The following is a 27661-nucleotide window of genomic DNA, read 5'->3' as shown; positions in this document are numbered from 1 at the left end:
AGATTGGAAATTCTGCGTTATTTATTGGTTTGTCATCTGGGTCATTTGTGATCTGTTATCAGTGTTTTATCTAGGTCTGTCTATACGGAATGGTTGAAGGGCATCTTAATAGCAGCCTTACTGGTGTACGATGTGATAGCGCTTCACACCCACACTGAATGAAGGTGTCAGAAATGTGGACTGTGTGATTCTCTGTCAGATTCTAAGATTACAGGTTAGGTTTATGCCCTTGGGTCTACAGGTTTCAGATCTTATTTATTTATCAATAAACTACATGCCCTGCAGCATAACAGTACTAGCAGCAATCAATATTCATTATTACCAGTCTAAATATCCTATACTAAATTACTTACTAATGACATCCACAGACATGGCCTTTGTCATTTCATCAGTCTGACTTCACATCTACACCAAGGCAGCCAAATTATTTCAAAATAAAATGACACTGAACAATATGTAGTTTATTGGTGTCATATTATCCATTTATTAAATCAGTAAACCTGTACAATTTAAATAGCTATACAGTTGTAAAAGCTATACATTGAACTAAAACACTGAGAGAATCCCAAATGAAAACTTTGACTGAAAACAACTAATACACAATAGTTCTACAAACTCATAGAGAATTTATTGGACAGCACAGTCCAGTTTTAGGGGTGGTGAAGGAATCAATTACCCTTTCATTTTAGCAGGGCTGGAATTAGGCCCTCTAATAGCTGATTGTTACAATAATGTAACAGTGTAACACAATGGGGGACATCTATTAATGTACGAACGCTCCGAGCGCATTTTCTGCGACAATTTCGTACCTTGCACAACAATTTCGTACCTTGCGCGACTTTTTCGTACTTTGCGACAAAATTTGTGCGACAAAAGTCGCGTCAAGTACGAAAGTTTCGGATTCATTCAAACTTTGTTATCGTGACTTTCCTTGGGCCAGGTTGGAGCTAGAGAGTGTCATTGATTCCAATGGGAGGCTGCAAAAATCTTGCACAGAAGGATCAAAGTCGGAAAGATTTTCCCGCTGTTTACGATTGCTCGATACAAAAATTTTGTGACTTTCGGAGCACCAATACGATATTTTCATGACTATTCCGATTTTTTTCCGTAAGCATTTTCGGGATATTTGTGATCATCAGAAATGATTGTATCCAATCCGAATTTTAGCCATTTCGGGATTCGAACTTGTGATTTGATGAATGTGCCCCTATGTATGTATGTATGTATTTATATAGCATAACAAACATACACAATGATTTGCCAAACATTAAAGGGGTCATTTTTTTTTATATATTCTTTCTTTATTAATTTTCTGAACAAATAAAGGGGATACAGAAGGAAAGAAAAGGGAGAAGGGAGGGGGTCATTCAAAACAGATCACAAAACAAAGACTTTTCCTTAACATTAATTCCTATCAACAAGTGTGAATTCATCCTGCACAATATCTCTATCGTGTAATTTCTGTTTTTGTCAATGGCTATCCTAGTATATTAGTCAATGGCTATCCTAGTATACTAGTCAAAGGGAGTTTAATTTAATAAAATTGTGCCCTGGTTCCCAGATTTTCCAGTAGAGCGTGCTTGTTTTATGTAAAATGTGAGTGATCTCTTCCATTTTTCTAGTATCTTCCACTAGGTTAACCCACTCCGTGAAGGACGGGGTATCACCGATTTCCAATTGTGTGGGATCAATGTTTTTGCGGCATGGAATAAGTGAAGAGTGAGTGGGTCGGATATAACTGACTTTCCTCGGGGACTAAAATATAAAAGAATCATTGAGCCCTCTATATCCTGTAGTGCAGTCCCAGTAATATTGGCTATTGATGAAATAATTTTAGCCCAGAATTGTCTTAATATAGGGCAAGTAAGCCAAATATGTGAGTGAGTTCCTATATCAGACCCACATCTCCAGCAAGAGTCTGGGCTATCTCTGTACATTTTCCTTAATTTTACTGGAGTGTAGTGCCATCTAGTGACCAATTTGTAGTTAATTTCTCTCACTCTCACAGCACGGGAGGATTTATGGATTATAGAAAAAAATTTCTCCCAGTCTCGGTCATTTATTTCTAATTTCAAGTCGTTTTCCCACTCTAACTGGAATGCCTGTTTCCTCATCGGTATGTTTTGAATAAGTAATTTATATAACAACGAAATTGGTTTGTCTATCAGGCTGGGTTGCTCCATAAACCTTTCCCATTTTGTAGGGGCCCTATTCCACTCCTCCTGCTTGTGATTGGAAATATAATGATAAATCTGTTGATAATTTCACCCATCTCGGGGGTTCTTCCCCCACTTTTCTTGTATCTCGGCCAAAGGAATCAGCTTTTTATTCTTAATGAAATCCACTATTTTCGTTGGGAGCCCATCTTTTACTTGCTAGTTTTTAAAGGCACCCTTTTCCATACTAGGAATAAACAATGGGTTCCATACCAAAAAGGGGTCATTTACTTTAATCACAGACAGAAGTAAAACAGCAGGGTGCCACTATTGTTTTTAAAAGAAATGGTGGCTTGTACCCATTTCTGCACTTTATACCTTGTCTTCCATGTTGTAAATGAGCCCTATTGGGTGACTGCAGTGCATATCATACAGTGTTAATAATATTGGAAAATACCCATCAGTTGATCCATATTAATGGAAACCCAAAACAATTACAAGTACTGTATTGTAGCATGGTGATACTGGACGCCAAACAAACAATCAAGGAAATTCATTTTTATACAAAAGGTCCTACTACACATCACTGAAAAAGGTAATACACCTTCCTCACATGCAAAGAAATAATAAGAATAATAAGTATTACACTACTATATCTTCTTTGTGGGATGCTGAATCCAGTTTCATAAAATAACACTGTTATTCCTGTACCGGTTGTTCAATATGACATGCAGCTTTGGTACACCCCAGTGAAACATTGTTCTTCATATGTTTGTCCTATAAGAGACAATGGTCACCAATTCATTATATTTGTAGTTTTTCAATTGTTGTATCTCGTAGACTTGTAAAGACCCATATAAGCTGCCTAAATGTAATGAATGGTACTTTGCAATTGCCTGTAATTTACTTTTTGGATGCATTTTACATAATACAAACATGTATAGAGACATACAGTTTTTTAATGTTTTAAATTGACCATTTGTCGGAAAATTTTGCTTGGCAGTTATCTTTGACATTTCGCCTGACATGCCATTCTTTATTGTCCCAAACTCATCAGATCATCTAGGGCTGTGGGTTCTTTCCAGATTAATACAAGAGGGTTATACAGCCCTTGTACTTATTAATCTGCTGAATAACTGCCTGCCTTGTAGATTTAAATCTTTACAAATACCTTATTATTAAATCTCTTTTTATTGTAGCATTGCCCTTGATATTACATTGAGCAAAATATTTCTTCCATTGTTACCATTACATTTCAATATAGTGCTGTGCATATTTCAATAGAGTGCTGTGAGACAATCTGTACTTATAAATCATATAATATCTTATATCCTATAAAGGTCACTCCAAAGAGTTAAGCCAATTCATGTAGCTCTAAAGATCCATTTGATGAAATGTATTGATTAATTATTGATTATTCACATAATTATCCACAGTCATACTTAAGAACCATACTGCCAGTTGCTGTCATTGGTGTTTTGTGAAGTCTTTTTATAATTGGACAATCACCTTTGAGGTCCTCACAAGTGTGTTTCATGTCATACATTAAACCCCTTCCAACAGTTTATTTTTTCATCTAGATCTGGGATAAATGCTACCATCTTTCCCTTCTCTCATGCTATTTCCTCCATTACCAATTAATAGAGACTAAACACTCTGGAAGCACCAACCCCCAGAGTCCCTGGTATAAAGAGAGCTACAGGTATATGTGAATAGAAATACAGATGTTATAAAAAGTTCTAAGCAGTTCCATAAAGAGTACATGCAGAAAGCATTTGAACATGAATTGTAATTCAAGTGAGCTGGGGGTATGTTTCTGTTACAGTGCCTTGTGGTCAAGGGCAAATTATTTATCTGGTGGCTATAACAAGAAAGAAATATATAAAAAAGAATGTGTATTTTAGTGACATTCCTAGGCAAATAAGCTGTGTACAATTCATACTTGCAGGTTCTAGATACATCCAATTTTTATTTTAATATTCTCTTTTGCTGAATGCTAACAACACAGTTATTACAATCAATACCTGAAGCAAAATAAATTCATTAAGGAGTGCCCTTACACTAATACAGCACTGTAGGCCAGCTTTAGGAATTCATATACTGATTTACACACTCTATCATGAAATTAGGCTGTTGAGGTCTAGTAGGTTTTATTACTTGCAGTCTCTCATGCAAAACATTGCTTAGTCCTCTAAACCCTGTTGTAACAACATTTGTAATGGTTTTAACTGAATTATTTGCTGCTAAAACTTATTGTCAACACAATCACTTGAACAGGCCTTGATACATGTTTCATATGCCCTGCAGCTTGGTTACCAAGCGCAGCAAAGAAACTAAAAAATAGCTAATATACTGTGAAAAGGAATTATTTTGTAACACAAAGCCCAGTTTGCTATTTGTAAGCAAAGCAAATATTTGTAAAGATTACAATAATAGATTATTGACTGGCTTTGTTATGTAACAATAGCGCATTTAATTGCAGTAAGAAATGATGAAATGATGGACATAGATAAAAAAAACATAAACTCTTAAGAATAAAAGTAAAACCATTTAGCCGATACACAAAAATATATTCTCCCTTTTTCCAGTCTATTGTAGGTAATAAATAGGTAGGCAGACACCCAGACAGAGCATTTGAAAATGTTTGAAATGTGGCCTTTAATGAAAACTTTTTTTTTATTTTCTCAGAACTCTGATATAGTTTAGTAACATGTTATTATTTGCAGAATGTCATTCACCTAATATATATACTGTACTTTCAGCCCCCCGGGTCTGCCCCCCCCCATTCGCCCTAGACCCGGGCCTTTGTGGCCTTCATCCAATACCTGCTACAAAATAACATAATAAATGAGTTACAAATCCAGGTGCAAAAATTGCACAACTGCAGTTGCAAATAGTAACCAATTAGAAATTAACTTTCATCACAACATTAAGTTAGAGAACAAAAGCAAAGATTTGATTGGTTATATTATATATATATATAATATATATATATATATATATATATATATATATATATATATCTCAATCCAAATGGTGTCCGCACTCCAAAGCTCAATATTCTGCAGGGTGCTAGCCAAAATTATGTCTGTATAGAAAACAATCATCTGTGGCCATCTATATATATATATATATATATATATATATATAAACTCTATAGTTGGTAAAAAAAATGTACCTGTGTTCTTGCATTAGAAATGATCAAAAGCATTTCTTTTAATGATTTGAGCATTAACTGGAGGCATTCTAATCTTTATAAGGCAAATATAAATAAAGTACATTTATGTTGTCACCTATTCAATGTAACCCACTTTAGCCTTCGTATTTGATTTGTAAGAAGGGATGTCATCTAAAGGCAGTACCAGGAGTGTGGGCTTGCACTAGAAATCTGAACTGACACATTGCGCAGTGCACTTGCTTTATTTGCCTTGGGCAGTTGTTACATGTTGTCTTTTGGTTTCTGTTTTATCAGTTTATGCAAAGGAAGTAATCTTTTTGAAAAACAAAATGTAAAATCTATGCCATTTCTTAATCTCATGCTTAGATTTTCTTTTTAATCAAACCCTTGCTCTTTAGAAATAAAGGGAAAAACAGCATAAAAAATTATTTCTAAATAGGAAAATGCAAAGAAATTCATTTTTTAATTCTCTAAATTCTAAATTCCACACTTCTGTAATAAAACAGGATTCAAAATGTTTGGTGTGTTGCCAATTCATACACTAACTAAAATTTACAATAGTTACATGCAGGTCTGGACTGGGATTCAAAATAGGCCCTGGCATTACAAGTACACAGGGGCCCACACAGCCCCCCACCAGCCCAATAAATAGTGACTGTCTATGGCATCTTACAGCAGCCCCTGGTTACATGTTCCTTTTAACATAAATCTAAACATCAAAATCTATATTATGTGTTATGATGTGTATTTATTTATTGTTGCATATGAAGCTAGTCCAACAGAACAAGACTTATTGGTCAACAATAAAATGCTCGCTCATTCTGCTTAAAGGAATGTGAACCTACTCTAAAGTAGATTCTTTTGCTTACACTAGCTCTTTAACTAGATATCCTAAGCTTAATTATAGAGAGAATATAGAATTCCCAACAAGTGTCATCTTTACCAATTATATGTTAGCCATCTTTGTGTTACCATTAATTTTTGCTTGCCAATATTACACTGTAGGCAAAGTTCCCCCCAAAAAAATGGATAGAAAGGTTCATTTACAAATCCAATGGAAAGTGAAACATTTGGATGCACATTATTTACCCACTGTCCCACAAATCATCGTTAGAGACCTTTAAGTAGGTTCTTCTGCAATTTGTGCAATGTACCAGTGGGCAAACTGAATAGATTTAAGGTGCAAATTTTTCTTACTGGGGATGGCATCATTTCGGTCTTGTCAATAGTGCCATGAATGGGAATTAGCATCTGACTGACTTGGCTGAACCAGGTGGCCTACAGAACCATGGAATTACTGGTAGTTTAAGCAGATATGTTGCCACTCACTGCAAATTGCTAAGGAATGAAAAGAAAATGTGAAAAGCATCAATCCTAGCTAAATTTTACTTCAATTTGATCTTTCTGCAAATAGTTGTTGTATTCAAAAACTAGCATAACACATAAAAATGTATTTCAAAGACAAAAGAACAGTATAAAACCAAGAAGCTTTCAGCATTCACTTTAGAGAACACCCTAGCATTAGTCAGGCCTCTTTAAATCTCAGAAAAGATTTTGGGGAAAACAACTAATCCTGGGGAATATGGTCTAAATTGCTAGTTATCGGAAAGTGGCTACTTCCCTCACATGCTTAATATTGCATCCTGTCAAACATATGTCCTATCTGCCATTAACACAATAAGCGCATGTATTTACCCAGTTTCCTGTGTTTTTTTTTCCTGTCTTTTGAAATCATAATACCAAGGCATTTAAAAAAGGGTCACTGTTTCGGCCCACACACATGTAAGGAGCCATTTACTCTACTCCAAGATAGTATGATTTCATATATTAAAACCTATGTGCTCGATATGTGAAGAGGAACTTGACCAAGTCTGTATTAGTAAGAAAAAATCAAAATTTAGCATAAAAGGACAGGGAAAGCACAAAACTAGTAATACACAGTCCATATAATTTGGCACCGTTTTAGACATGTGGAAGAAAACAAGTATAGTCTAAGGCTTATTTCACTGCTGGCAGAGATATGACCAATACCACAAGTGCAGTTTGCTGCTGACATTGATGGCATAACCATCTATGACTGTACAATGTGGGATTTGGTCTAGAAAAGCGCATTAGAGCATTTTTAAATTAAATCTTACCCATGTGTGCAGTGACAGGTAGTTGCTATAAATGTCAATGACAGTCTGTGCTGGCAGTATTGGGCATTTCCCAGCCAGTGTATTTGACAGCTTAACAGTAGAGTATATCAGTGGCCATGATTTTTTATGGGCTACCAGCTAAAGAAATGTGCCACTATACAAACACAATCTAGTTCTTAACGTTACTTTTTTCCCTTTTTTTCTCCAAGGACCATTCAATGAATTTCTACTGCGTAGACATAGTCATCCTATTGTTTACATTAGCGCTAGGCAGGAAAGCATTTATCTGAACAATTTAGGAGGGTGGAAGAAGGAAGAATAGTAAACAAAAGCAAATCAATACCAGATCAGCCATGAGAAACATAAAATAGTCTTTTACAAAACTCTATTCCTTTTTTACTTTTCTCTAGCTCAGTGTTCGTAATGTTTTCTGGTTTTACTGGAAGCTTATTTATGTCTTGTTTAGTTGGGAAATGTTTTCACTTTATTTACTGAGTGGTGCAACTTTGCTATAGTTGTTTCTTTGTTACAACGTTACATGACTTTTTTGAAATACCACTTGAGTTATTTAAGATTTTTAAGGGCACTATATGTTTAGATAGACACAATATATCTGAAACATAAACTATCCACATAATAGTGTAGGTTTACTTTTTTCAATATTTTTTCTTGACAAACTTGTACTTCTACAGAAATCAGATTGCAGTTAAACGTTCATCAAGTGACAAGATGTAATGTCATACGTGATCTGCCTCAACAGGCATCAATATTTGTTCAAAGACCTTATATGTAATATAAAAAAAATCTTCTTTAAAAAGTTGGATCTAAACATAATCAAAGTTCAATTGTTAAAACAAAACAATAACACAATATGCAGTACAGGACACTATAGCCAAGCACCATCTTGAATTCTTGGATCTAGGCTACACTGTTGCACTGGAGGGAAACATAGACTGTTTAAGCAGGATCTTAGAATGTTATGTAAGTCAGCTGGGTTATTGCTAGTGATGAGCCAGTGAAATTCTGCATTTTGACAGCAGCATATATATCTTTTTGAAACCATCACAAAATTTTCCAGCAAAAATCTTTGCAGCTAAAATAGACCCAAATGTATTTAGGGTGAAAAAGTCACTGTCCATAGACTCCCATGTATTCTGCATGGAAAAAAGCCACTGTGAAAAAAAAAGTTGCATAAAAAAACATTAACTTTCACTGTTTCATAAATGTTCCCATTGTTAACCTCTACAATGTGGGGATTATCTATTCTCTCAACAATATTATTACATAGCGCTGTTAATCAAACCTACAAATTACATGCAATTTTCCATTCCTGCTGTTACATAATATAAATATATAACTCTGTTTTCTTTCAATTACAATTTAACAATGCTAGTTGACATTTTTATTTTGAAAAAAATCCAAAGGTACTAATTAGGACACGGGAGGAACTATACCACCGACAGAAAACGTTAATCACAATACTTTAGTACTTTACATGTCATATTGTATAAGGTACTTTAGGTACTTTAGTAAGCAAAATTAATTTGTTTATACACAAGTAAATGATCTATTATAAAGAACACATTGTTACAACAGTATTGTGACAAAGAATCTCCAACAGATAAGCTAAAGTGGGATGTTTTCTTTTAACACTTAATATTTTTTTCTTTAGAACTATTGATACCTAGTATGCACATACTTTTCCAATATTGTGTAATATACATTTATAATTGTAAAATGTACTATTCGTAGTCCTATATTACTTTTTGCTGCTATTAAACAAAGAAACTGTTTTATAGCTTTGTTTTATGTATGGATCACACAGACCTGAATGATTCTGTCTTAATTGTAATGGCTGTTGTGATGACCATTTTTCCTTTGCAGAAGATCCAGCTCATTAGTTGCAGGCATCTTTCTCCCTGTGTTTTCACAAAGCTGTTTGAAACACTATTGATTAAAGGCTCAAATCTTCCTTTATTAGGCCTAATGATCATTTCATAGCTGGGCTGTGCATTGGAAAACTGCATTTGTTGGTTCTGCCTTAAACAAAGGGAGGAAAAAATAAAAGTAAACTTTCTAAACAAACTTTCAAATTCTCATGGCTTTAGCACCATTAGAAAATATTATCAGTAACATGGTGTGCTGTTTTTGTAAATATATAGGTGTGGGTGTGTATTTAATTATATATCTATATATCAAGTGTTGTGTCCTTCCTGAAGACTTATATACAGATATATATATATATATATATATATATATATATATATATATATATATATATATATATATATATAATTCAAAGGCACATTACTCTTCAAGTCTTGAATAATAATTGTTGCTTTTTTTTTGAAACCCAATAAAGTCAACTGTTATTCAAAACCCAATGAGTACTCCTCTGTGTTTGATATATAAAAGCACTTATTACCTCCTCCAGATAAAACTAACAAACTCTATAGAATAAAAAAAAAAAATAAGACAGATTGGTCAAGTCAGGTAACAATAAGGGACAAATACACTTATTATTCTGTAAAGAACCTTGAACAGAGCAATTCAAGATGATGAAGTCTACGTTGCTTATAAATATTATGAATTGAGTTATACTATTGTAACTAAGCAATGAATTCACATGAATTCACATGAATTCATGCATTATTAAAAATGAAGCATTGATAATCTTATGGAACTTGGTTACATGGTTTAAGCTTATTGAACATGTAAATATATTGTGTGACCCTTTATTTAACTATTTCACTGGGAAATTTACAAACACAGGTTACATTTTGCTTAGTATATTTTGTTGTAGTAACATCTTTGCAACTAATCAGGTAGTTTGCCAATATTAACAATGCTTCTACTACTATTAGAATTGTTATTGCAGAATCAATGATGTGGATGTTGCCTTTGGATTTCATTAAAAACAATTATTTGAGGAATTTAAAACACCAGTATTTCCCTCCAAATAATACTTATTTCTCACTGCGACACCAATAAAAACCTACAAATGTAGCCACTAATAACTAAGCTGATACACAGTGTGGTTAGCTTAAAAAAATCAAATTTAATTGGTGCAATTATCTGCTAGATTCAGTTCTGTGCAGAATAAAATCATATTAAATTGTTTAGCGGGAAGCAAATCTTGCATAGTACATTCAGTCTATGAACTATGCATGTTAATTGTTCAGAGAAATACAATAAAACAAAACAAAGCAGGGAACAATTATATATGCTAAAATATTAAGACCTGCAAAGTCATTCAAATTAGTATTCTCAGTGTAGAGAAAAAAAATCTATATGCTAGAAAGCCATACATTTACACTAGAGATCATTATCTGTATCTGAAAAGTTTCTTCAGTAGACTGCTGATTCTCTGCTGTCCTATTCTTTTTTCCTTTGTTCCATCCTAAGGAAGCCAGTGCTGATAATGTGATGATAATCAGGAGAACTAGGAAGGACTGAAGGACTGCCTCTTAAGCTGGCCATACACGTGGCGATCTCACGATGTTTCGTACGACCGTCGGTCGCACGAAACATCGTCAGATCCGCCACACACCATTCAGGGCTGAATCGGCAGGTGAGGAGGTAGAAACAATAGGATTTCTACCTCCTTCTGCCGATTCAGCTCTGAAGGGAGAATTTTGGTCAGGCGCCTTCTATGGCGCCCGATCAAAATTTTCTAACTTGGCCGATCGGCGAGCCGACCGATTTCAGCAGCTTCCTGCGATATCGGTCGGCTCGCTGACATGCCATACACGCACCGATTATCGTACGAAACGAGGTTTCGTACGATAATATCGGTGCGTGTATGGCCACCTTTATTCTCTGAAAATATAACAAATTATATGAAATGAGCAAATCTCAAATACTAAAATTATTCTGCTTATCCAGTGGTCACAGAAAGCTAAATGGTGGTCATGTCAAGTGACTAATGAAATATGGAAATGTACGATGGTCAAAACTGGAAATGTTTATATAGACTCATAAAGGCTACAGAAATACATTTACAGATATAGGATAGATATAGGATCTATTATTCAGAATGGTATAGGATCTATTATTCAAAATACTTCTATAATTCATACTACTTCTTCTAAAATCTTTTTGCCACCTATATGGATTCATGAAGCCCAGTTACCATCAAGTACAAACCATTGTTTTATTATTAAAGAAATAAATGGAATTGGTTTTAAAAATTAGAATTAGACTCTACTGGAGGTGGTGTTCCTGTAATTTGGAGCATTCTGGATAATGGGTGTTTGGATGAGGGATTCCATACCTGTACTTAGTTGCTTTTACTATAGAAGCCACAAATTACTTTTGGAGCGAGGTTATACAACACAGATGTATAACATACATTTCTGGTCGTTGCCAGATCACTGACTGGTTTCAGTTCATATAAAAAAGTGCAGTAAATCACAGTATGAGCCATTCTTTTTTCCTTGTAGCCACAGGTGTTTATCTGTCAAGCGACTGAACCTTAAATTGATCCGCTGCTGTTTTTGTGATGATACCCTTAGAATAAAGTTCATCTAGCAAACCCATGTTTTCTCAAAAGCTTTATTTCCTCCAAATATGCCCAAAGACAAATATGACAAATGCTAAATTACGATGCCAGTTAGCCCCCTTTAGAAATGCAATATTTCTAGTAGTTTCAGAAGAGTTTTTTTATTGTTTGTTTTTTCTCCTGTTCTTCCATATCCTTAATCCTGATGATTTTGATTTCCTACTATAAAGTGTTGGTTTATTACTAATTCTGCTTTATAACACTGTCCAGCTTTTCTTTTTTCTTTCTTGTACAACATCTGATCTGAAATATTGCCTATGATTGAACCCTTCCCTCTTGCCCAAGCCTTGTGCTGCAAATGCCTTTGTCCAATTTAGTCTTGCAAGTGCCTTCAGGTCAGCCTGTGCTTTATTCAAGTCTGATCTTGTGATTGCTGCATTACTTCAGACAGACTCTTTTTGAGAGGCAAAGGGATTTATTGTTTTCTGTATATGTTCACTAGTACAACAGTTGGATGATCAGGAAAAGAGAGTGAAGCGGTAGCACTGTCATTAAAGGAGGAGGAAAGGCTAAGCCACTTGGGGGTGCCAAAATGTTAGGAACCCCCAAATGACTTTAATCGCTTACTTTGTACCCCAGGCTGGTGCCCCAGCCTGGGGTAGCTGCAGCGAGTGCTTCCTTCTTACTTGTTCGTTCTGCCGGCAAAATCCCTGGGCCGGCGCATGTGCATTAGAGTGAAAATCCGACTTTTTTGTTAAAGTTCGGCTTTTCACTCTACTGCCCATGCACAAGCGTGTGAACAAGGAAGAGGAAACGCTCGCAGCTACCCCGGCTGGTGCGGTTTTCTCCTAACAGGGGCACCAGGCCGGGATACAAGGTTAGCGATTAAAGTCATTTGGGGATTTAATATGAACATTAACATGATTTTTCATCATTAAAAACATACAACTCCCATTAGCAACTATTGCCTGATGCATTTTGAGTGATCCTGGCCTTAATCATAGGCCTATGATGATCATAAGAGGCTATGATTAAGGGTGGGATTGCTTGCACCTGTCTTGAGATTACAGCCCTGCACACTCAGGCCAGAAGTGATATTACCACAGTGCTTGGTGTATCTGAAGCCCTTTTACTATTTTTTCTTATAATAGTAGTAGGATGAGTTTGATATTACCTGGTCATGGGTACTTATAAACCCCATCCTCCCAAGGCAAAAACACAAGTTTATTTGGGCAAACTCACAGTTCACCAGAAAACAGTTCATTAAACGTATTCATTAATTTGTCCCTTCTTTGGGGCTCTCACCTTCCAGGGTAACTCTTACACTCTGGAACCTTTTCCCAGGGCTTCACACCATGCTCAATAACCTTCACACATCCACGGTGACTGTCACACTTGTGAACACTCGGGCTACTCACTCTGTTGTCTCTCCCCACCTGGGATACCAGCTCACCAGCTTCCGGCACACTTTGGCTTCTCACCAATCCTTGTTGTTCCAGTTCTTATACACCTGGCCACGGTTCCCTCTGCTACTTGCATTGGCAGGCAGCATCCCCAGCCCCTCAGGGAGTTCCTCACACAGGCAGGCATCCTGCCCTGTGCCCTGCTCTGAGAACCCCACTCTGTGAGGTCTGTCAACACCCAACCCTTCTCTGGGTTAACAACCAACAATACTGTGTAATCCCACATCCCTTTTATTTGCTGCTCACCTGCAGCTTAATCAGGCAGCTACTTACAGCTGGCCAACTGAAAACATTAAACGGAGTATGGAATGGAAGGTCTTTCCTACTCTATCACCATTCACTCCAGGGACTCTGGCTTTTCCTAAGCCACTAACAAGAAAACAGCACTACTTGCTGCAATACCAGGTATTTTTCCTGTACTACTTGAAAAATATACCAAACAGTAATCTTATTTACTGCATCTCTTACAACTGTCATAAAGACTTGCCTTGGGTATGAGGCCCTAATAATTATTTGTTGATACTGAAGGAGTAACAATATACTGAGATACTAGCCTGGAATTAGTTTATGGAGGTCTTGTGGGTTTATCCACTCTAGTTATGTTATATTTATTTCACAAAGTACTTGTAAACTCTAGCATAGGCAACTTCATTTTCATTGCTGTATTGAACAAATCAAAGACTAAGTAAATTTACTGACCCTGAAATGTGCCATGAACCTAATTTAGAAAAGTACACATCAGTGAGAAGTTAGTCTTTTCATACCAATTAAATATTTGGCCTCTATTCTATGGCTATCAGCTAACATGCCAGTTGTGATAGTAGTTTTACCCTAATTGCCTGTGTGTGTTGGACTGAAACCACAAACCATTTAGGTTTAATATGCACTTCATCCAGAAGCATTTTATGCATTGACTGAGACATTCAACTTTTCTCAATGTTTTTTCAATGTTTTCGAAACTATAAACACTTTTTCAAGACCACCTTTGCCTTTCAACAGTTACAACAGTAGCGATGAGTGAATTTGTCCTTTTTCGCTTGCCAAATGATTCGCAAAATGGAGACAAATTTGCGAAATGGCAGGAATGGCCTTATGCATGTCATTTTTTTTTTTGCTGTGGGTACCAATATTCTGTTGTGTGGTGATTTTTTACTCGCAAATTTTGCTACCCATTTCATGAAACAATCCACCAATGGTGAAATGCAGAAATTCACCGCAAATAATGAATAATTTTGACCATCAATAAATATAGGTCCTATTAACTGGTAAGCATCCAGACAGAAGCTGGTATGTTATAAGAAGGATTATATGCTTATGACACCTGTTATATCAGTAACAAATATAAGATACTATTTAAAAGGAGGGGGTTGACCTGTTGTGCAGGATGTTTAGGGTTTTTCCATAATTTAGATTTCCAAACCTGGCTATTGAAAAATCTTGAAAACAATAATTAATTTGAAACTTTCTGGATAGAGGGTTTTGGATAACGGATCCTATATCTGTACTTATTTATGAGAAGCATAAAAGACTGAAATATTCTATGGAGTTCCATTTAACAGACAGACTTGAAGTAAATTCTCTTACTAAGAGACAGGACTTGACTGTATTGGGCTATATTTTAATTAAGATACTTCTGCTTGGTAACTTGCCAGTATTCATTTAGTGAAGGTGAAATCTTGATTAGCTGCAGGTTTTGTGAAGGGTTGAAGTTGAAAATAAATTCTGTTCTTAAGGCTACTATCTCTGTACTCTTTTAAATCCCTTTTGCTGCTCTGACAACTCTACTGAATGCAGCGTTTTTAAGATACTGCTTTCCTAATTGAACAGATTTAGATAGTTTCATTAATGAGCTGATGTCTGCTTCTCAACGATACACACGTCTGCCAGCAGAACTCCTTTGTAAATGCCAGCTCCCTTTTTGCCTTAACACATAGAAAATATATGATCTGTGCCTACTGTCACTAAGGGGTAATTGATAATGGTGTACAATGCACTAAGTAGTATAAATGACTAGCACCACGTTATATTGAATTCAAAGGGTTATCTCGCAAGTGTGTTCCTGCATATTACTTTATTAATGCACATTTGCATTTAGACATATGTTTTGGAGCTGCCATATTGCTTACATTGGTTGAGGGGCTATGAGCAGACTGCAATTAAAAAAGAGGATCACTAGTTATCATAATATTCTTGCTTTTGATGCTGTCACCTTTTAAAGAATCGCATAGTATTTAAGTGGTTTATTAATAGTTTTCAGTACACTGTGAATTGTTTAGCCAGTTAACATTTAATTAGCATTGAATTTATTTATACAGACATATTTCATTATTTGTGGTACTGGTGCAGCAACCTTGAACAAAATGGGCAGCTGACAAGACCAATCCCCTGTAGTCTCATCTAGAGGGTTTTAACTCTTCCTATCCATAATATAAACTGCCCAATTTCAAAACTCCCTAAAATGCATCTCTCTAGCGCTAAAGCCCATCGCTTCCTTTTTTGGAGAGCTTATGATACATAGGAATGTCTTTTACTTCATTCTAGAGGTGGCCTTGGGGTAATTCAAAGAAATGCAGGAGAAGGGTAGAGAGTGTTTGATTGGCTGCCATTTTGACCCACAATTGAACTCTTCCATATTGAAAATACACCAAAATATGTATTTTCCAATATTCATATATTTTCCAGAATATCATCCTGAAAGCACTTCCCCTCACATTCTACTTTCAGCATCTTTTTTTCTTAGTATTTCCTCTAACCAATTGGCTAGGTGACAACTTGATTGTTGTCTTTGCCATTGGAGAAACAGAAGAATAAAAATGAAATAGGAAGGTTCTTTCAACTTGGCAAAATAGATTGCTATTGCTATTGCTACTGGGTAAAGTATTCTGTCTGTAGGATAGCAATGTTACTTTTTAAAATCAAAGTAAGTCTACTTACTAGAGTAGGTCCCAAGGCATATTAAAGATTATAGTGTAGCATTCCCAACAGAACAAATTAAACATTTTGTATTTGCAGGCAGTTACACGTAATTCACCTATTAGTAGCCTATGTTACATTACCCTTAATTTTACACAATCCAGATGTCCAGCAATATTCTGTGCTGATGCATTCCTTTGCTACATTCATTGGCTATAATGTGCATTATGTGAGCTTTAAATTAGGATTAAATGAGATCTATTACACAAAATCTGGTCCCAAGATAGCAATATTACTAACAAAGAAGAGTGAAATCTAGAGTTATAAAACACACAATTAGTGAAATGGTGTTGAAACAAAGACCTTGGGGTCAGATATGGTCCCTTGAATATCACTGTGCATGCTTTAACAGTTCCCAACAACTAAGCAATTCTTTGTATAATCATTTAATATTGCTTGTATGCAGCGCTGTACAATTTTCTAGTAGATATTGCTTTTCTGTTACAATAATATTAATCTGGTATTTGTAGATATATATTCCCCTTAATTACTGTAAGTTAAGATTTTTTTTTGAGGGGGGAGGGGTGATATAAAAAGACCTTGCACTAGCATGAAGATCAAAACAGATATGGGATCCATTATCCAGAAACTCTTTATGGGGAAAGTTCTGAATTACAAAAAGGTCATGTTCCATAGACTCCGTTATATGCAAATAATTGTAATTTTTAAACATGATTTCCTTGTAATAATAAAACAGTACCTTGTACCTGATGGCAACTAAGATACAATTAATTCTTACTTGAGCCAAAACAATCTTATTGGGTTTAGTTTATGTTTATAAGACTTAAGGTATGGAGATCCAAATTACAAGATTAGATTTGAACAGGACATACAATGAAATCTTTTAAATTCTTTTAAACTTGAATGTGGGTCCTAATTATGAAACCTAACGTGTAAGTTGCTGCTTGCTGCATCTTATGTGACTGGTTACATGAGTCCATTTGCTATAGTTGTCATCTGAGTGCTAAGATCATGACCAGATGCAAATGCATATTGTTGGGGCGATACATGTATTCTCTGTAATATGTTCAGGGTAATCGTGTAAAAGAAATATGCTACAAATAATCAAATATTGGTATTGACTTGGCCACTCTTCTTTACTCAAGTCTTAGAGCCTATGTATGGGCTAAAATGAATAAATAAAGCCTGTAGATGATCTACAGGTCTGCAAGTTCCTGTCTGTGACAGGCTTGTATGCTATTTTTATTTATCGTGTATTTATAGCTGTATTTCATGTGTGTGATTTGGTGCCATATTTTTAGAAGATAGAAAAGGTAACATGAGTCTGTAATTTGGCTAGTAAACAGGATAACTCAATCCATATGCCATAAGTGGTATATTTGCTATCCACTGGCAGGATTTACCTAGAGTGTCCTAAAGATAATCTGACCCTGGTAACATTTATATATTCATCTTATTATATAAGTCAAGAGCCACTATATTTGACCATGTGCTACAATAAAATGTGTTTCATCTGAATCACCTGTTCCACATATCCACTCACCATTACTATCAGGCAGGAGCAGCAGAAACCGTATCAATGGCTTTCCCTCAGTGTGTCACTTACTGTATTTGTTTATAACATTTTTGCCTTAAGCCAACTATATGTATAACATGTTGAGTACAGTGCTTGCCAGGATAAAACTTGTTTATATACTCACTGAGCAGGAAGAGAATGGTAAGTGCTTTTGTGCTCTAAGCAAGTTGTAAAAAGTGTTAAATGCAATTTTCCTCTAATTCACCCTGGATTTTTGCCTTTTTAATCTGACAGTCATTTTCAGTTTAAAAAACTGTAGAAAAGAAGACAGACGTCAATGTAATTGTATTAATTTGCACTCTATTAATCATTTTCTACAACATTTTAATTTTGTGTAAATATGCTCCATTAAGCGATTAATTAGACTACAATTTAGAAAGAATACTAAGCCAGTGCATGTTTAGAAATAGTCTAACGTATTTAAAGGGGAGCCGTCATTGATATAAACATGCATAAATATGCATGCACGTGGGTGACTTTTAATGTAGATTTTCACCAGATCAATGGACATACCAAGCTTTATTGGTTAGTTGTATAGTCCTGTCTCAAAGATCTATTAGGCTGACCAGTTATGGTTCCTGACCAATGGAAAAAGCCTAGTTTAAAGTTGCTCCATTTTGACATGGCATGACATTGCCATGCACATGGATAGGCAAGTAGAAGTGAGTAAGCCTCACTCAAACACCCTCCCGGGACCATAACCAAGGAGGTAACAACCAAATCTGCAGAATGGGGGGAATACCGCCTCCACTCCTGCAATGATTCCCCTGCCAACCAAACTTTGACTATATACCCACCAGGAACTAAGGATTGTATCTTTTGACTCCAGGGAAGGTGGGCGGAATGCTGCGCCCTCCTCCCTCACTCTACCAGTTAACCACCTCCTTCCTAAGCCTGCCTTAACCGGTCAAAGCTTCCCTGCCTCCATTCTTACATCTGGGCACCCCTATTCATTACATAAACCCAAAAAAGTCCACCACTCACTAGGTCTAGCGTATGTGAGGCATTTAATTTCTATATTTTTCCCCAAAACGGTCATACTGATAAAATGCAAGTTATTAGACGTAAAGCACATAGGCTGGATTATTTCACTAAATTTCAGAAGTCTCGCTTTTGGCAATATCATCATGCCCATATGGCTCAATCCTCTTGATTTTCACAGAGAATAAATATAAGCAATCTTGGGCAATTTCCTCGGTTTTATTGCTTTTGTATTGCTGTTTGTTCCATAAAGTTTGAAGTAAAACTGCAAGGCCCGCTTATATAAAGAGATCCCTGATAAAAAGTCTCCACTTTATTTTTAAATTGTATAAAGTGTTTAAAAGTAAAATAACAAAATATGCCTAAATATTGTTTATAGATATGACATTCCATGCCCCATTCAGTTTTCTTATCTCATTGCAGCAACATAATGTTGTAATATTTAGAAAAAAGGTACAAATAATGAAAAGGGTAATACAAATTGCTTTTGTTGATGTTTTTGATGCTTTACCATCCATGGAAATCAATTAAATGTGTTATTTGATTGTAATGAAACCTTGCTTATCAGTAAGGGCAATTTTCAAAGAATATATCTACCAGATGGAAAGTTAGTATTATCAGTTGCAGGGGTATTTATACAGAGGTCATGCATTAATTCTTTCTTTACATTTTATGTAGATATTGTTTTTATAGATACAGGTATATTTATCTAGAATTTATCCAGAGGTCTTTGACTGATTTGGATTTCCATTTGTGCTAAAATTATATTTAAACATTAAATAAACCCAATAGGATTGTTTTGCCTCTAGTAAGGATTAATTATATCTTAGTTGGAATCCAGTACAAGGCATTGTTTTATTATTACAGAGAAAAAGGAAATCATTCTTAAAAATTTGAATTATATGATTAAAATAGAGTCTATGGAAGATGACCTTCCCATAATTTGGAGCTTTCTGGATAAAGGATCCCATACCTGTATTCATAAAGCAATCAAGCAATTAAAAATATTTCTTGATAAATTGTGCACATCTCTGTCAATTTTATTAGATGTAAAATAGAAGGACGATATAGCTACAGATTTGAGCGTATCAAATACATTCACATCTCATTCTGATTCCTTTTATGTACATTTTACTTTAAAGAAGCTTTTTTAACCACAAATTTGACAGATATTTAGCATAAGGTAAAGTCTTTCTGAAGTCTAATGAAATGGCTGAGACTGTTTAACTGTTCCCATATTAAAATCCCTCTTTGCTCTTTTTAACTTTATGTCTTTTATGATTAGTATGAAAGATGAAATTTTAATTGGTAGTTGTTGTCAAGAAAAATTATTACGAACAGATCAGGAATAGGCCTAAAATGTTCCCGAGACCCGTGTCTATCTTTGTGTGAGCACAAGATAGGGAAAATGCTTTAATCAAAGAGGTTTATGACACTGCAACATTTGCAATGCAGTTAGCCTGCTTTTGAATACAAATTCTTTCCCTTTTTTCTTTTATAGCTGTAGAAATTGAATTCAGTGAGAGGTATATATTTTTTCTTTTCTTCATCAGTTTATAATAATATACGGCTATAAAAACATAGCTGCGGCTAAAGTGGCAACCTGTCAGCTCATATATCCAGAGGTCGTGATTTTTCTTTGGACAAAGGTTTGTTGTACCTGTACCAGTTCAGAAATCAGGTACAAAGAATAGAGTATAGACTACATAATATCATATCATTGCATCTCCTTATCACTGCATTCAATGAACACTTGTTTTCCACCCTTTCAGATTCAGAATAGAAGTATATGCCAATTATATACAAGTGATTTTTTTTTTTTTTTTTAATTTTTGCAGAGCGTGCTCTTAGTCAGTGTGTTGTGTTGTTGCATCCCATAACTTCATTGAACTTCTTTATCTAAGGGGGACAATAGACTTCACTGCAGTTTGGCAGAGGGGATCACCAAAGCTCTCTGTTCACTTGGGCGATTGCTGGTCTGTGTATGATGCTGCAAGACCTTTAGTAGGACATTCCTAGGTCACAATGGGGGGAGGGAGACCAACAACATAATTATTTTGCCTTGCCTTGCCTTGTTTATATTTCTATAAATGAAATTACCTAAATGGAGTTGGATGTGATGTGCTCATCACCATTGTGCATTGCAACCCCTACACCCTACCAAATGTCTCTGCATGGTCCCTGCTCCTTAGAAATCACTGTAGCTGGGGTGGCCCAGGGGTGCTGCTGGCATGAGATTAGTTGAGAAACTCTCCTCAGGTGGCAGTAGCCAGCAAGTTACCATAGGTGGCAAAAAGCTATTGTGCACTTTCAAGCAGGTGAGATCTAGCTAATAGATGTGGGAGACCAATAGGGAGAAATAAGCTGATTTGACTCCTTTTTGTTATGCTTTCACTCTAATTTATATATGACGTAATTTGATGGATATAAAAAATGCCACGCAGACTATAAATATATTTGGTGCAACTACGTCTGATTTTCAATAAAGCACATGGACAGTGCATTAATTTTGCCAAATTGGAGCAGTGCAGTTGCATCAAGTGTATCACCCCTTTTCAACTGCAAAAAACACAGCAATTGCTCTAGGAATTGCACTTTGCTCATTAAACTTGTGGACATACATGTGCCCTTATGTGAGTACTTGCTAAACTCAGAAGTGGGCAGTTACGTTTACATTATAATGCTATACAATTATGCCTGCCCTTTATTTTACCCTCCCATTTATTCTCCTATAGAATGCTTTGGATCTGGTGTTTTCTGTATTTCTGTACTTGGATCTCCATAACTCAAGTCTGCTAAAAGTTATTTAAGCATTAAATAAACCCAAATAAATTATTTTGCCACAAATATGGATTCCTGCAGATTAGTTAGGATCAAGTACAATGTGCTGTTTTATTATTACAGAAAAAAGGGAATTGTTTTTAAATGGACTCGAGAGATGGCCTTGCTGTAATTTGCTGCTTTATGGATAATGGTTTTCCAGATAAGGGATCCCATATAGACTTACTACCATATGCTATGTAAGTTCTTCAGGGCAGAGACTTCCAGCCTCTTCTTCTAAGCAGTTTTATGGTATTATGTTATCTTATTTTGTTTTTTCTCCCTTTTAGGGTGTTGTGACATGCTATGTACCTTTTATGCATTATATAAATATTCTTTAGATACATATTTACATACTCTACAATGTATCATACACATTTTTCCACACAATGCAAATCCAGAGAAACTAAATCCACATTGGTCAGTATGTAGCAGTTCCCATAGGATGTAGATACATCTTCATTAACTCATATTCACAGCTGTTAACATATAGGCAGTCACTAAATCTTTTTTTTTTTCAATCTGCTAAAAGTGATTTCCTTAGATTTATGCTTTTTATTATTCCTCTTATCAGGGTGTAATTATTTCAATAAAAGATTGAACTTTGAGTGGTTGGAAGCTTTGATCAGTCATTTTAACATGAATAATAAAAAGGGGGAAAAGCTTTCTCTTTGCTGCTAATTCTGTGTGAGCCCTGCAGGGTAAGGCAGCCTTGCCAACGACCACGTCCACACTACGCTTGCCAGCTCTCACCTAAACTTGTGTCTCTGCTTGGGGCATTCCTGCAAGCCAAAGACATTCCTTTTTCATTGTGCAAGTCTAATAGCACTAAATGTGTCAAAGAAATTATCCATAGCTAAAAACACACAGCACTTACTGTACATTCTATGTCTTTTCTTCCAATCTTTATAAGAAGGCAAAGGGGGTTGCAGTTAACTTTAAACTCAGCAAACTCATTTTTGAACTATACATATTATATATTCTTTTTGTTGCTAGTGAAACCATACGTTTTTAATTGAACATGAAACATGAACAGACAAAATTTTAATTTCTATATGCTATTTAATAATCTTACATAATTCAGAATAACAGAGTATTTACAAGCACATATAATCTAAGGTGACATTTTGTGTCCTATGAATACAGGAGGAAAGAAATAAACACTAAATTAAAAAGTAAGCAAAACACTATTCAGCACAGCAACTGTATTTTCTGGTTGATATAGCTTTCTCAAAACAAGTTAAAGGAAAAAACTGCCACACATATTGACGGTCGGGGTTGGCTTAGAGGATATATACAGCCTGCACTTCTAGTGTGGGCCAAGGTGGAAAAGAGCAGCTTTTGTGCATTTTTTTGCCCTTTGCATTTAGTAAATCCAGTGGAAAAAAGCCAGATATGCCCCAGAAACAAGATTGAATGAGCTGAAATCTGCCCATGTATGGCCAGTGCTAAAAAGTGCTAAAAAGGTACTAATTAACCTTCAACTATGCACACTGGCATACCTTCTCTCATGGAAACAGAATCATGTTTGTGTTTCCAATTTGTATTGTGTTCTCTGGCACTTTTCCATGACTTATAAATAGCCATTCAATTCTGTGCTGCAAAATGTATATCTACATATAATGCAATCACATGAATCAATGGATCAACACTTACTGGGTTCTCTCCATGAGTTTAATCCTCCCTCAGAGGCTATTAGAGAATCTGGTAGAACATGTGGATATTTTAACTACATGTGCTGTGAAATTGAAAAGCCTAAAGGAAAATACATCAAAACAAATGTGACAGCTGATGAGGATTCATTGTGTCAACACTGAGGTAGGAGGGATTGTTCCAGATGTCTTTATTATTGTCCTTGGTTTAAAACAAATACAGCACTGGAAAACAAACTCTACACTGATCATTAAAGTTTCAAGTTGGGGATTTTCTAGCCATAAAGGAAACACCATAAAGCTAAAAGGGACAACTAATATCAAGAGGTTCAGTCATCACCTAAAATGTCTTTACAAATATCAAATATAAAATAAGGCATATAGTTGTAATACATTTAATGATGCAATTGTTGCAAAAAGATGTCTTTTGTGTGTTGTCCTTTTAATTATTTAGCTTTAAGTTCAGCAGCTCCCAGTTTGGAATTTAGCATCAATCTGGTTACAAGGGTCAGCTTTACATTAGCATCCAGGCAATGGTGAGAATGAGCGATAAATAGGAAATAAAAGGATGAATAGGAGAGGTATTAAATAGAAATATAAAGAATAAAGAGTATAAACTTATTATATTAAAGCTGTAGCCTAGAGATGCTGTCGGCAGTGGCCCACATTTGAAAGCTGGAAGAAGGCAAATAATAAAATAAAACAACACAAAATGAAAACCCATTGAAAAAAAAAAAAAACAGGACATTCTCTAAAATGCACAAAAAGTTAACTTAATGGTCTCTCTAAATAATGTGGAAAACCCAAGTCAAACTATTCTAATAATGCAGTTCATCTTAATACATAGCTACTGCATTGCACTGCATGCTACTGGATAAGCCTATAGAACTTTAAACACAGGTTTGTCAACAGTTTTCTGCGTACTTCAGTGCTTTATCGATAAGTCTGCCATGATATGTTTGAATTACAGGAATAAATGGAATCAGCATAATTGCATGTTGAGGAGGCTATTATCTGTGATGTCATTTGCTGTGCTTTCTGTCTGACTAACAAGAAAATCATTTACTGCTGTAGTTAATGAATCCTTGTTCTGAAGGATTATTTCTATTGAAATCTGTGCCTAAATGGTTTATACTTCTCTCTGAACAATGAGCATTTAGAGATTTCTCTTGTCTGTTGAGGTTTATACTTGGCCATAATTTTTCTACTTATGTTAAAGGATGCCTATCACAACACATTTTTACGAATATAATATAATCATATTAGTAGTAGGTACTTATATACCTTACATATACATTGTGGATTCCACAGCTAGTATCATAGACAGCATACCCAATACAGCTCCAACTTTAATTGTGTTGGGATTTTTATATTTTTGCCACTATGGTATCCTTATGTTTTATTAAATGTACAGTCAATGCAAAAAAATGTTGGTTTATTTTGTTCTGCCTTGTCTAGCAAGCAATAGTCGAATTGTCAGCATGCTTCTCTGTGTGTTTGGTAGAACTGCTTAAGATTCCTGGTGGGAATGTGAGTGTCTATTTATCAGCAGTTATCTATTTACACCACTTTCTGAAAGCTCATAATTCTGAAGAAATTGTACTTCAAGTTATGGGTTTGAACCCAAACTGCCTCTGCCAGTTTTATGTATTTGTTTCTGATGAGTTATACACCATTGTCACTACTCAAACTTATTGGTATTCTCCGGCTGTAAAATAACATCTTTAGATTTTATCGACTTCAATACTTTAGCTATATATCAATATCATAATCTCAGGAAAATTGAAGAAAGCATAACAACTCCAACTATTACTTGTAAAAATATCAATTCTAGAAATATCACAAAGCCAAATTTTGTTTTAGAGACTCCTCTGGTAGAGCAAACATCGAATTGCAACCATCTGAGGTATCAGAGAAAATACAATGCAGATGTGTTGTACTCCTCAATAGTGTCTTTTTATTCATTAGAAGGCAATGTTTCCTAAATCAGATTTTGTCAATGAGAATTGGCAACATTTGGCAAAATGAAGTGCCCAACTAGACTATTGAAAAAACCCTTTTAGATTGTAATTGTATTGCTCTGTAAGACTAGACAGGTTTACACACTGGTGTAAGTCCTACAATGTAGCTCTTGGCCAACTGTATTCCAGCTGTTATGTGACTGATCATCTCTGCAGTGTGTATTGCATTTACATAGGATTTACAGAGAAATTTTGGCAGTTTCATATAGCAGAGTCAAGTCTATTTAAATCTCCAGCAAAATTAATTATTAATGCTTAACTTATTCAGGACACAACTATTCATTAAAGAAACAATTACATTGATCTTTCCCAAGTCACTACAGGCCTATGTTTGTTATATATGGGTGATTTTGAAAGGATATTCTTGGCAGCGCCATATCTTTTTCCAGATATTGGATTGGCTTTGCTTTGCCCTACCAATTTGATGCTTGTGCTGCACCTTGATTTTAAAACTATCTGCAGAATTATTTTTAATGTCTTTCGCCGATACAAATTTGCGGTACCCAAGTGTCTCACTCTTATATAATGATAGACTTTTACATGCCAAAGATTAGAATCCATCTTTTTTTCTTTTACACTTTGTAACTTTAAATGCACAGAAAGTAGTATTAATTTAGTTCCATGTTTTTATTCAATAGTATTCTAGCCAAAAGTCGTAATATTCTAGCCAGAAGTCAGAAGTAAACATAAAATTGATTGTAGCATGAGCAGCAGTGGGTTCCTTACATAAAAATATCCAATCATGTGATATGATTATTTGAAAGTTTCAGCTTAACACAGAACTGAAAGAGTGGTAAAGTGTGTGTTTTTTTAACAAGCTTTTATAGGAATTTAAATTGTTAGGACCTAATACTGTCAGTATCAATTGGGATTGGTAGTTAAGAAATCGAACATCATTGCTCCATAACAGCTAAACTACAGAGAAGATTTTGTAGGATGGTGTTGGACCTACTGATTGCATTCTACAAGTCAAATGTAGTTGCCTGGGTCAACATTAATGGGACTGATAGAAAAAAGTGTAAACTATATGATAGTCTTTTATCTGACATGACAAGCCTGTCAGCAGGGAATGCTAAATGCTTCATCTGCATCCGACAAGATAAAATCTGATGGCGTCTGAAAGACTTTTTACTCTTATCAAAATATATTGCCTGTCAGATGTAGATGCAGGAATAAAAGACATCATCCGACTCTATCTAGCAATTTACACAACAGCTGTTGGAATCAGATTTTGTAACATCCCACAAAAATTTGAAGCTGTTGCATGGCAAGATTTTGTGGGTCAGATAAAGTCTGACCCACAAAATCCGATAAACATCTTCTGTGTTGTTTAGCTCTTAGGGTATCAGAAAGTTGACTGACAAGGAGTACTGCAGCAATTGGCCCTGTGCATTTCTCAAGTAACCAGTCAAGCGACTGCAATCTGTTGAGGAATACTTTAGCAGTAATATTTAACATATATAATAGACATGAATTATACTATTATGTTATACATTATAATGTCATATGTCATACTGGCAATATACTATATATGGTTTTGCAATATACATTCTACATTCGAAATATCCAAAAACAAAGTAGATTTATTTAAGATGTTAAATGCCTGTGCAAACAAACTAACTCCCTTCTGTGGGGAAAAAAAAACCTGATAACTGTGCATAAATGAAAATAATGTTAATGCGGCCTCACAATCTGAAATAATATTGTTCCTAAATTGGCTCCATCAAGCCATTACTTAGATCACTGTTAAGCCATTTTTTTTTCTACCTGCAGTCCCAGCGTCGTGTCACCTTCCACCTGCCTGACGGCTCCCAGGAAAGTTGCAGTGACAGTGGATTAGGAGATCATGAATCTACAGGCAATGCAAACACATCACATCCTCTACCTCTTGGCTTTCCTCAAGAAGAATATTATGAGCAAACATCAGCAAATAGTAGGACAGAGGGAGATGGTAACTCAGATCCAGAGTCAAGTAAGTGTACTTTCAAAAATAAAATTTGCAAGTTTGTAGGATTGCAAGTCTCCACTTGCAAAGGCAACAAACTGATATAGGCAATTATACTGCATGCACTCCTGCTAACTACCCACTGTGTGTAACTTTGCCAGTTCAGAGATGCACTTTTATTATTCTGAAATGAAACCTAAAAGCGGATTGCGGAACAGAGAGTGTGAATGTAACAACATCTCTGAGAACATAAATGGCTGCTATCAATTATGAAAAGTACTGTCCTGGTGGTTATA

The 27661-nt window shown here is 35.4% G+C and overlaps 1 protein-coding gene across 2 annotated transcripts in view; it reads left to right on the top strand.

Annotated features, from left to right (window-relative positions):
- The window catches only part of pcdh11x (protocadherin 11 X-linked), a 797852-nt gene that overhangs the window by 598367 nt on the left and 171824 nt on the right, over positions 1-27661 (top strand). For both annotated transcript variants that reach the window (XM_031891054.1, XM_018096773.2), the window contains one exon: positions 27194-27392. In XM_031891054.1, coding sequence (XP_031746914.1) covers positions 27194-27392 — 199 coding nt within the window. The remainder of the gene's footprint in view (positions 1-27193; positions 27393-27661) is intronic.

This window comes from Xenopus tropicalis, chromosome 8 (assembly GCF_000004195.4).
Source record: "Xenopus tropicalis strain Nigerian chromosome 8, UCB_Xtro_10.0, whole genome shotgun sequence".
In the NCBI taxonomy this organism is placed as follows: Eukaryota; Metazoa; Chordata; class Amphibia; order Anura; family Pipidae; genus Xenopus; species Xenopus tropicalis.
Note: the sequence above shows the minus strand (reverse complement) of the source record. Positions and strands in the feature narration are given on the sequence as shown.